Source organism: Theropithecus gelada, chromosome 5 (genome assembly GCF_003255815.1).
Source record: "Theropithecus gelada isolate Dixy chromosome 5, Tgel_1.0, whole genome shotgun sequence".
NCBI classification, from domain to species: domain Eukaryota; kingdom Metazoa; phylum Chordata; class Mammalia; order Primates; family Cercopithecidae; genus Theropithecus; species Theropithecus gelada.
In genome coordinates, this window is record NC_037672.1 from 41629409 (window position 1) to 41641554 (window position 12146).

The 12146-nt window shown below is 37.2% G+C and overlaps 1 protein-coding gene across 2 annotated transcripts in view; it reads right to left on the bottom strand.

Moving 5' to 3' along the window:
* ATP8A1 (ATPase phospholipid transporting 8A1) overlaps positions 1-12146 on the bottom strand; it is a 268521-nt gene that overhangs the window by 221081 nt on the left and 35294 nt on the right. For both annotated transcript variants that reach the window (XM_025386297.1, XM_025386299.1), the window contains exons 2-4: positions 9696-9810; positions 8327-8426; positions 7254-7352 (exon numbers count right to left, since the gene is read on the bottom strand). In XM_025386297.1, coding sequence (XP_025242082.1) covers positions 7254-7352; positions 8327-8426; positions 9696-9810 — 314 coding nt within the window. The remainder of the gene's footprint in view (positions 1-7253; positions 7353-8326; positions 8427-9695; positions 9811-12146) is intronic.

The window sequence follows — 12146 nt, forward strand, 5'->3', positions numbered from 1 at the left end:
CACTAATAAAAGTGCATTAATGTAGACTTTTAATAGGCATATTATTGCTTCCAAAAGCAAGCACAGTTTGCCAAAAAAGATTCTTAAATGTTTAAAGTTCTGTTAAATATGTAGCACCAGTAGAGATTTTCTAGTTATAGAACTTTGAAAATACTCTTTTTGCTTGTTAGTAGAGATTATAAGAAAATTAGAAAGTGATTCAAAATAAATTTTGATCAAAAATAACAGTCCAAGGTAAATTTAGATATTTAAAAGAGGCACAGATGTTTCCAAAATAAGAGACAATGGTTAGATTTCCAACTAAAGGAGACAAATAAAAGCTAATTAATGAAACATTCCACTTCAAAGAGGAAATTTAATCTTAGTGAAACCCGAGGCGATCTTAAACATCACTTTGCATCTACAGAGAATTCTTGCACAAGAGCATCTCTTTCCTCTATCTTCCCATCACAGAATAAATTAGGTTACTTGTCATGAAACAAGTGTGTTCAATATACTAAGGATCTACCTCAATAGGCAGATTTTAATCCCAAGACTACAAGAAGAAAGCATCTAACTTTTGTGTCTTGATGAGATTATTCCTTCTAAAACTAAGAGTTCATAAAAAATTAAGCTATTCTCTGAGTTTAAATACCTCAACTACGTCATAATCCAAATTCATTTACTATCACTGAAGGCTAATGATTTGATATCATCAGTATTAGGTTGATAGCACACCAATAAACTGTATTGTATAAACAGTATTATGAAGTTCAGAATACACAGTATACAATGCTGACCACTCCCTCCTTCTGGAAACTCTTTCCTCCCTAAATATTTCTTATCACATCATTGCCAGGTTTACAATCTGCACCTTGACCCCTTCTTGTCTCCTTTCCCTACTTGCTATTCAGCGATGGTATTGCTCAAGGCTTACTCCCTGGCCCTCCTCGCTTCTCACTCCACATTCTCTTCTTACAACTCTTTCATACCTTCAGTTTCAATTATAACCAGTACATAAATACATAGCAGTCAAAACTCTCATCTGAGCTCCACGATTATATCTGGTTGCGTCTTTAACATCTCTCTGGCAATCTCAAAGGCATCTCAAACTGTCCACAAGGCAACCTGTGACCTTAATCTCCAAGACCTGGTACTTGTCTCAGACATGGAAACACATGCCATTCATTTACCCAAACCAGGAACTTCATTCTTATACCTTTATTTTCCTCTCATTCCTATCCAAGCCATTCTTTCACTCAATAAATATTTACTAAACACTGACTATGTGCCAGGCCCTGTTACTGCTGCCGAGACTACAGTACAAGTGGCAAAACCCCTTCCTTGCATGGAGCTTACATTCCAGTGGTTGTGGATAGAATAGGGTATGTAGCATGTTAGAGAGTGGTTAAGTCTTGTCAGTCTTATACTTAAAAATGTAGTAAATTCATTTTCTTTCTTTTCACCATGTCTACCATACATGCTGAGTCTAATATATCTTATATATATTTTTTACACTAACAACTGGAATATTCTTGTCTGCACAAATGCTGTTTTCCTTGTAATCCATTTTCCACTGTTTAGCCAAAAGGATCTGTAGATGATAATACAGTTAACATTTGTTCATCACTTACTATATACCAGGCACTATTCTAACGACTTCATGTGCATCATTTAATTCTCATTAATAACCTAGTATGATTTTTTTTTTTTTTTTTTTTTAGATGGAGTCTCGCTCTGTCGCCCAGGCTGGAGTGCAGTGGTGGGATCTTGGATCATTGCAATCTCTGCCTCCAGGGTTTAAGCAATTCTCACCAGTGTGATTACTTGATTAATGTCGATCTCTTCTATCGGATACAAGCTCCATCACGGCTACTTTTACTCACTAACATAGTCTCAGTATTTGGTTCCTACACACTGTAGACTTTGAATAACTGTTTTATAATGAATGGAGTCTACTGGTATTTAAATTAACAAGTTTATAGCAAAGAGGGAACATTGTTAGTGGTAAATATCAATTTAACAAATTTGATCTTTATCATAGGAACTAGCATTTAGCATAATACAGCTTTTTAGAAAAGAGTTCTCCATCAATTTTAGAGTATTTTCAAGTATGCGTGTTGCTATTAACACATAAAAATAGAAAATGATACTATGTTGTCTAAAGCATCAAGAGTTAAAATGCACTGGGGTGGATAAATCTTCAGTATCTTACCTGCAGGCAATTCTAATTATATTTTTATCTATCTATCTATCTATCTATCTATCTAATCTATCTTTTAAATTTTAAATCTCTATATATAGATTTAAAAACATTATCTAATAGAATATAGGAAAGTTTACTGGATTGCCATCTCTACTTTATTCACTGATGTATTAGTGGCAGCCATGACCAGTCTTCACCAATATCCAGCTCTCCACTTCCATGGACCTTGAGATAACACCTTCTCTTTGCCATGTCACTAGTTCTAATATTGAGCTATAAAGAGATGTGTGCCCCCTTTCTGGACCAAAACATAGAAGAAGTGAGATCCCATCCCTTCTCCCCACCCTTGCTACAATAACCACCAATATTCCACAAAGCAGAATCTTGATTCAGGTTATTCCCTGATGCCCTCCATCATGTGTCTTTCAGTAACTGAAAAACAAACAATGTATTAAGCCACTGACATACGAGACACGATTACCAGCACAGCAAAGTTTAACACATCCTCATACATATCCTAATGAATACCTGGCAGCTCAAGAGTTCTTCAAATGTTCTTGCTGAAGGGATGAATGAATAAATGTATTCATTATTCTCACTGATAAAGACAGCTCTTTGTCCAACTATCTAAATTGCTATTTGATTTGTCCCCCATTTTAGAGAGTATTCTTTCAAACTTTCTATCACTCTACAGTTTTACATAAACTTCTTGTTAAGCTACTCTTACAATTTCTAGCCAATTTCTTAACAGTGATTTCACTGGAAAACTACTCCATATAATATTATTGTATCACAATACTATTATTACATTCTTTAGGACTGCATGATTAGCAGCTTTCTAATAGTACCCAATTATTATATTATGCCAAAAAGAGTTCTGTTAAAAAACAAAAAACAAAAAACAAAACTTCTTGAATACAATTTTATTTGCCATGTACTTTCAAAGATGGAGTACTGGAAACCATAGCTAGAGAGATTATAGCTTTGCCAGGGAACAAAACAAAACAAAACAGACAGGGAAGGCAGTTTTAAGTAGTGATTATAAGGCAGGAGTCTGGAGCCAAAATGCCTTTTTTGAATTCTGACAGCCCCAGTTGTGACATTGGACAAGTTACGGTACCCCTCCTGCCTCCTCTTATCTATAAAATAGGGATAAGATCAATAACATCTTCAAGGGTTGTTATAAGGTTTAGTAAATGTAAAGGACATAGAGTAAGTACAACCTAGAAGCACAATAAATGTTGTTAATATTACTGTTGGTGACTCTTCACAATCATGCAGAGCCAAGAGCACTGGATAGGACGGAATTCTGATTCTATCACTTTCTTGGACAAGTTACATGACCTCTCTAAGCCTCAGCTTCCTTACCTTTAAAACTGGGTTAACATCCAACTTTCAAAGTTACTGAAAAAGTTAAATGAGAAAAACATTTGCAAAACACTAGCAGGATGCCTAGCAAACTAAAGTTACTCAACGAAAATTAGGCTAAACAAAGAAAAGGGAAGTCCATAAGGCAAAGAAAGTGACAAAAGTGTAGTAAAGACCAATCCCCGTGGACTGCCAAGTCCTACCACAATTTAAAGGTTGGCAAGTCAGCGTGGAGCAATACAGGTAGGAATCTCTTACACTTCTCAGCTAGTGTCTCCATCAAGTATGTCATTTTCAATCAAGAGGACTACGCTGTTTCACACACATGCACACACATGTACAACACCTGTTTGTACTCTTAAATACTTGGATGCTTTTGAAACTGATGATCTAAATCTTCAATTGACCCATTCCTAATATGGCACATGCCGTCTTAATAAGATCCCAATTTGATCCTCTATAGAAAAAATGTTAATGTTTGTATAACTTTAAATTGGAGCATTCTAAACAATTTCTCAGCATTTCCTTGCTTTACCATCTTACTTTCCTAAGGCTTAACAGATTGTCATCTCAGACTGGCAAAGAACTATTTTAGAATAAAATACCTAGGAGTACAGCTAACTAGGGAGGTGAAAGATCTCTACAAGGAAAACTACAAACCACTGCTCAATGAAGTCAGAGATGACAAAACAAAAAACATTCCATGCTCCTGGATAGAAGAATCAATATTGTAAAAATAGCCATACAGCTCAAAGCAATTTACAGATTCAATGCTATTCCCATTAAACTACCATTGACATTCTGTAAAGAATGTCAATGAATAGTTTAAAATTTAACTATTTAAAAATTCATATGGAACCAAAAAGAAAGCCCAAATAGCCAAGGCAATTCTAAGCAAAAAGAACAAAGCTGGAGGTATCAATCATGCTACCCAACTTCAAACTATACTACAGGGCTATAGTAACCAAAACAGCATGGTACTAGTAGAAGAACACACATGGATCAATGGAACAGAACAGAGAACCCAGAAATAAGACTGCACAACTACAACCACCTGATTGTCGATAAAGCTGACAAAAACAAGCAATGGGGAAAGGAGTCCCTATTTGATAAATGATGCTGGAATAACTGGTTTAGCCATATGTAGAAGACTGAAACTAGACCCTTTCCTTACACCATATACAAAACTCATCTCAAGATGGATTAAAGACTTAAATGAAGGCTGGGCACGGTGGCTCATGCCTGCAATCTCAGCATTTTGGGAGGCCAAGGTGGGTGGGTGGATCACCTGAGGTCAGAACTTCAAGACCAGCTTGGTCAGCATGTCAAAACCCTGTCTCTACTAAAAATACAAAAAAAAAAAAAAAAAGCTGTGAATGGTGGTGGGAACCTGTAATCCCAGCTACTCAGGAGGCTGAGATGGGAGAATCGCTTGAACCCAGGAGGCAGAGGCTGCAGCGAGCCAAGGTCACACCACTGAAATCCAGCCTGGGCAACAGAGTGAAAATTCAGCTCAAAAACAAAAAAAAAACAAAAAATAAACAAACAAAAAAAGACTTAAATATAAAACCCCAAACTATAAAAACCCTAGAAGAAAACCTAGGTACATATGTACATTCAGGACACAGGCATGGGCAAAGATTTCATGACAAAGATGCCAGAAGCAATTGCAACAAAAGCAAAAATTGGCACATTGGATCTGAGTAAAGAGCTTTTGCACAGCAAAAAAAGAAAAAAAAAAAAACTAACAACAGCGTAAACAGACAACTTACAGAATGGGGGAAAACACTTGCAAACTATGCCTCTGACAAAGGTCTAATATCTGGCATCTATAAGGAACTTAAATTTACAAGAAGAAAACAACCCATTAAAAAGTAGGAAAAGGGCCGGGTGCAGTGGCTCACACCTATAATCCCAGCACTTTAGGAGGCTGAGGTGGGTGGATTGCCTGAGGTCGGGAGTTCGAGACCAGCCTGACCAACATGAAGAAACCCTCTCAGTACTAAAAACACAAAATTAGCCGGGTGTGGTGGTGGTGCATGCCTGTAATTCCAGCCACTTGGGAGGCTGAGGCAGGAGAGTCGCTTGAACCTGGGAGGTGGAGGTTGCAGTGAGCCGAGATCGCACCATTGCACTCCAGCCTGGGCAACAAGAGTGAAACTCTGTCTCAAAAAAAAAAAAAAAAAAAGAAAAAACTAAAAAAAAAAGCAGGCAAAGGACATGAATGGACACTTCTAAAAAGAAGACATACATGCGACCAACAAACACAAAAAACGCTCAACATCACTGATTATTAGAGGAATGCAAATCAAAACCACAATGAGATGCCATCTCATATCAGTCAGAATGGCATTTATTAAAAAGTCAAAAAAAACAGATGCTGGCAAGGTTGTGGAGAAAAAGGAACATTTATGTACTATTGATGGGAGTGAAAATTAGTTCAGTCATTGTGGAAGATAGTGTGGTGATTCCTCAAAGACCTAAAGACAGAAATACCATTTGACCCAGCAATCCCATTACTGGGTACATACCCAAAGGATTCTATTATAAAGGCACATGCATGTGTATGTTCATTTCAGCCTTATTCACAAAAGCAAAGACATGAATCAACCTAAACGCCCATCAATGATAGACTGGATAGGAAAATGTGGTACATATACACCATGGAATACTATGCAGCCATAAAAAAGAACGAGATCATGTCCTTTGCAGGGACATGAATGGAGCTGGATGGAGGCCATTATCCTTAGCAAACTAACACAGGAACAGAAAACCAAATACCATGTGTTCTCACTTGTAAGTGGGAGTAAACGATGAGAACACATGGACACAGAGGGGAACACCACACACTGAGGCCCACTGGAGGGTGGAAGGTGGCAGGAGGGAGAGGATCAGGAAAAATAACTAAAAGTAACTAATAGATACTGAGCTGAATGCCTGGGTGATGAAATAATCTGTACAATAAAACCCCATGACACACATTTACCCATGTAACAACCCTACACATGTACCCCTGAACTTAAAAGTCTCTCTCTCTCTCTCTCTCTCTATATATATATATATATATATATGAAGTATTTTAAAAGAATAGGAAAAAATCAAACCAAAACAAAACATTGGTCTCCTCAAGTAAGACAGTTAAAACAGATAAAACAGAAAAAAGGCCTGAATTTATCTGGGAGAGTTAGTTTTATAAAGGAGAAAGTGACTTCCCCTTGCTCTTATTACTACAGAATAAAAATAGCAAATTTGGTTACTTTCTTTTAAAAAATGAGATGAAGGAAAAAGAAGCTTAGAACTACTAAATAAAGTGAGAAGGAATCAAAGGCATTTAATAAAGTGAAATTTATTAAAATTATTTAAATTAAAAAATAGAAAATATCAAAAAAATCACTTAATTTGGAGATTTTTTCATTTAATTGAAAATAATGTTCAAATGTACTTTTCTCCTCAAGTCAATTAGTATAGTAAATTAATTTCTTTTATTTGCTAAACTATAAATGCAACAGAACACTGTAACAAACATTTAGCAATATTATAGAAAACAAAAATTAACTTCAGGGGTAGGAACATATTCTAGACATTTGAAGTTGAATGGACAGCGCATGCCAAGAATTAAATGATTTAAGGAAAAACTAACATTTAAAACATATATAAATAACAAAGTCACATACATTTATGAAAAAAATAGAATACTTACAATATCTTCTATTATCTCTTTGACAGCTGCCACAGCTAAAATAAATAAGAGAGGAACCAGTGTTGTGTAACGACCTGTTGGTGACACATCAGGTATTTGCTATTTGGAAAAAAAAAAAAAATAAGAGAAATCCAATGAGAACTAGAAAATTTACAATAGATTCAAGAAAACAGTCTTAGTGCCTTCTAAAATATGCCTCACTGATTTTAGTATCTTGGCGGACTAATGCTGGGTGAAGTAATTTGTTCATATCTGATAAGTACTGGAAAAGCATGTTAATTAGTTTCACGGTAAGCAGTTGTATATAGGACTACCACCTCCATTGGAAAATTGGCTACATAAGTTACAGTATATCTATTCACTAAAATATAACTATTAAAATGACATTTTAGAAACACAATGAATAACTGGGAAAATATCCACACATTGTTATATGAATACGGCAGGTTACAAAACAATAGGTATACTATGATCCCCTTTTTGTAAACTAAATCAATAAACAACGGTTGGAAGGAAAAAAGAAAGACCAGAAGGATATATACCCACAATTTAAGAGTAATTGTCTCTGGTGGTGGAATAGTGAGAGTTTTAAATTTTTTTCCTTGTGTTTTGTGGTGTTTTAAAAATTCTTTATTTTCAAGGTCAATGAAAATATTTTTTCAAATTTAAGTATATGTTAAACACGCTATTTTTAATAAACTGGAACTTTTTCTGACTACAACTAATTTACATACAAAGAGAAGCACAAGATTTAAATTCTTGCATTCTAAGGTTCAGAGTTGACACTTTTACTATAAAAATTAACACTTTAAGAAAACGTACCATCCCCTTTACCACCCAAAATGAACAGTCCTTGCCACATCAAATTTATAGAACATCCAAAATAAGCTGATAAAAATGAAGCAAAAGGCTGGAAAAGGTAGTGGATTCTAACACTGCTTGCAGCAGGAGCCAGAAATGCCCACCAAAACCAGCTTACCTCTCGGCATTTAGACAAACCTCAGGGGATTGGTCACGGGCTTAACATTTATTAGTACCTGAACATTTGACAAGGTTTTATGATATGACTTTACCTGAAGCAGTGCAATAAAGAGAAAAAACGAATTAGCAGCTCTTCTGAACTGAGAGTAGAGAAATCTTGGAAGGAATGTGATTATGTTGTATTTTGCAGTGCTAGAAAACAAAAATGAAAAGCAGTATAAAACTTCTCCATAATTAGCACCCATACTACAAAGTTCTGTTACTACCATATAAAAAGTTAGATAAGGAACATTTGCAGCTGTTTCAAACTGGGAGAATATTGCAAAGGGTTATTAACCTAAATGAAAGAGAGTGAAAAGGTTAAATAAATAGTAAACAGTGAATACCACAGGTTTTATTTTTTGCATAATCTTTTGTCCTTTTTGGCCAGTTAGCCTGCTTAACATTACTAGAAGTAGCTTACAAAGAAGAGCAACTTTGGAGTTAAAGGGCTCCAGTCCTCCATAAGACAGAGTACAACATGTGAGTAGAAAATAAAATCTTGCAAAAAAAATCCCCCCAAATCAGCAATTTGACCTGACACTGTAAACAGAGATGCCTTTTCTGGATAATTTCAGGGAGATTTCTGGGGTTCTGCTTGAATTTTCTTCACTGCCACTCCAGGAACTTGGCTAGAAATCCACATTAAACACACCAGATATGCCCACATCAGTAAGATATCACCACTTAGCTCTTAGAAACATCTAGATCTTCCTATTGTTTATCAAATAGAACGGAGATTAAAGCAGACACATGCCACACTACCCAAATTGAGAGGTGTTCCTCCAGAATTTGAAGTTGTACATATTAAGTGAGCACTTCTCAAATCTAGTAACTCTGCCACTGGAGAAACACTTTGCTGGCACTGAAGGTGTTTATGTGGTCCCAGAAGCCGCTTAAGTGGCCAGTGCTTACAGATACTTTTTACACTATTGTTGGAATGAAAACACAACAGTGCAGTGAAGTAATTCGCACAGCCCTCCGTTCCTCCCCACCATACTAAACTTCACAACTACTAAAAACCAATATTTAAAGACTATATAACCAGAAGGAATTCTTGGTGCAGAATTGCAAAGACCTCTCCTAAAATGTTAAAACTTGTTATCCAAAACCAGTAATGCATCGCTCTATTAACAGGTTTAGGACACAGGCATTTACACATAAGCAGCTTCCATTATTCAGACCATCTACGTAGACCTGGTAGAGGATGGATGCTTATTCTTTCTGCTCCTCGCTATTTCCAGATTCTTATTAATATTTCTCTATGGGATAGAAGATGGAGAAACAGCCTATTCACACTGCCACCAGGGAGCTCTCAAATATTAACCGACTGCACTGAAAGTTCTTTGCAAGCATTTTCATTTTGACCTAGCCAGCTCTGCTCTGCTGGCTGGTCTCACGGCATTCTTTGGAAGTTCCTACCTGACATGGTTATTGCAGAATTTTGTCAGCTGGGGCTGGTTGATGAAAATAGTCCTCACTTCCTCCTGGTCAGCCAGCGAGGTCTTCTCTGAAACATCATCTGTCTTCTCATAACCTTAAAAAGAGATCATCTTCTTATTGGACAAGAAATGTTTTATTGTCCAGACCAAAAACACATTTCATAACTAGTCTAGAATATGAAATCTGTTAAAAGCTACATGCTTCCCCTTACTGCTGTTTCTTTTATAATAAAAAGTAACATCCTCACCTTTAACATTTCTACTAGATTTAAAGGGCAGCATTTAATAGTCATGTAAAAACTGAGCCATATCAAAAATAAGACATAACATCAACTTTACATTTCCCCCATAAGTGTTCAACTTATTTCCTTCCATTATATAAAAAGATGCCCAGAAGTAAAAATTATTTTTAAACTGGTTTAAATTACAGTTTTAGTTAAAACTAACAAGATAAAGGTAATTTAAAATATAGTCAAAAATTCAGGCATACGCATTTAATACTTTTCTGGGTTTTTTCCCAGATGAAGACAGAAGAAAAGATAGGTTTAAATAAGGAACTGCAACAGTGATCCAACTCACTATCATCACCTATTTGTTTCTCCAGTTAGAATTCAAATGAATTTTAAATTTCTCAAAAGCACTTCAAGTCATCTCATAATTATTGAAACAAAATGCTAGATTCAACTGCGTACTTTGTTGCAATGCTGACATTTCAAAAAATACATACAAGTTCTAGAACAGTATATGAACAGATAGTATTTTAAACAGCTTTTTGTACCTTCTAGTGAAAATCAAAGGGGTGACAACAGTATTATATCTCCAAAACCCATTTTTCTTCTCTCTGCTGCCTAGCCAATGCCAACTCCTCCCATAAGACCTGCTGACATATGGTTTCTTTTGAAGTGTTCTATGATGTTCAAGTTAGAGAAACGTCTTTGGGTTTCCACAGCCCTTTGAACCTCCCCACTCTTCAGCAAAACACTTACCAGCAGGTTTTGTTGCTGTCTGAGTCAGGTTCCCCCTACCAGAATGGGAACTCCCTAGGGCCACAGAAGGTGTGTTATTCATCTTTCCAACACCAGTGCCAACAAACAGCAGGTACCCAATGTCTGCCAAATACATATACCCAATGAAAAAGGAGTGGTTGACTGTTTTTTGAGGGCAAGAAAAGCTGCTCCACCCACTGATTAAAAAACAACTGTTGGCCAAGTGCTGGTAACAAACTACACGAAAAGCTGGCCTGTGGGGTTTGTTATAGTTTGAAACCAGAAAATCATTGAGGTGTTCTACAAAGGTGAGAAGCATGAGCACAGGGACTGGGGTGTGAGAAACAGTGTCATGTGTGCAGGGGAGTGCAAACAGGGCAGTGCTGCTGGAGCACAGACAGAAGGCCGACTAGAAACCACGCCGAGGAAGCACACAGGCCAGGTCCCTGAGGACCCTGCGCTCTGCTTGGCAGCCAGCCACTGAAAGCTTTCCAAGTAGGAGGGGCCCAGGGTGAGAGGCACACTGTATCCTTATCACCCTGGAGGTCACATGCTCTGATAGGTACTGTCACACCCATTTTAGGGTTTCAGACCCAATCGACAGCTTTGCTCACAGTGTTTCCCTACACCATGTTCTAAACACACACGTTTCCCTCTAGTTTTGTATAATTGAAATTTCACACATGGATTATCAAATAGAGGGAGATCAATCTTTAAAAAAATTGAGTCCTTTATTAGGTCTTCCTTCCTGGCAGCATGAAGACCAGAGCGTGCTGTTCCCAGTCTCTGGATGAGAGAGAGAGCCTCAAAAACCAGCTCTCCACTCCACTCTGAGCTGATGTCCTCAGGTTGTGTTGTATTTACTTGATATAATGGACTTTTGAGTGTTGTATTTATGCAATGGGACTTTTGAGGGCCTGGCCCTGGGATGTCCTTAGCTGAGGAGCTGGGTGTCACTCCCTCTAGACATACCTACTTACACTGGGGTCTCAAATGCTGCTGGGAGAGCACTGGATACTGCTATCCACTGTAAGCAGTTGGATACTGCATCTCTCCCTCAGATATTAATTTGTATTCAAGAATTTCTGTGGGGCAAAGGATTTTCCTTGAACTAAAGGGATTGGAATTAACCCTATCCCTTATGTGGGAATCAGAGTAATTAAAACAATCCTAATGGATTTAGTAGGGGCCCAACCTACATCAGATAATAAGGGATCTTTAAAGAGAAAACTCACCAAAATGAGGGGAAAGGTCCAAACTGTGACCTGTTGCCAGGGGTAGGACCATCAAAGAGACTGGATGGCTCTGAGCACAGGCTGTCACAGATAACATAGGCTTTCTTTACCCAGGCACTACAGAAAAGCTTTGGCAAGATATTGTACATGAAGCTGAATGTCTGCAGAATGCTTGGCTCTGGTGTGCCCTGAGCAGGTGTGATACTGAGG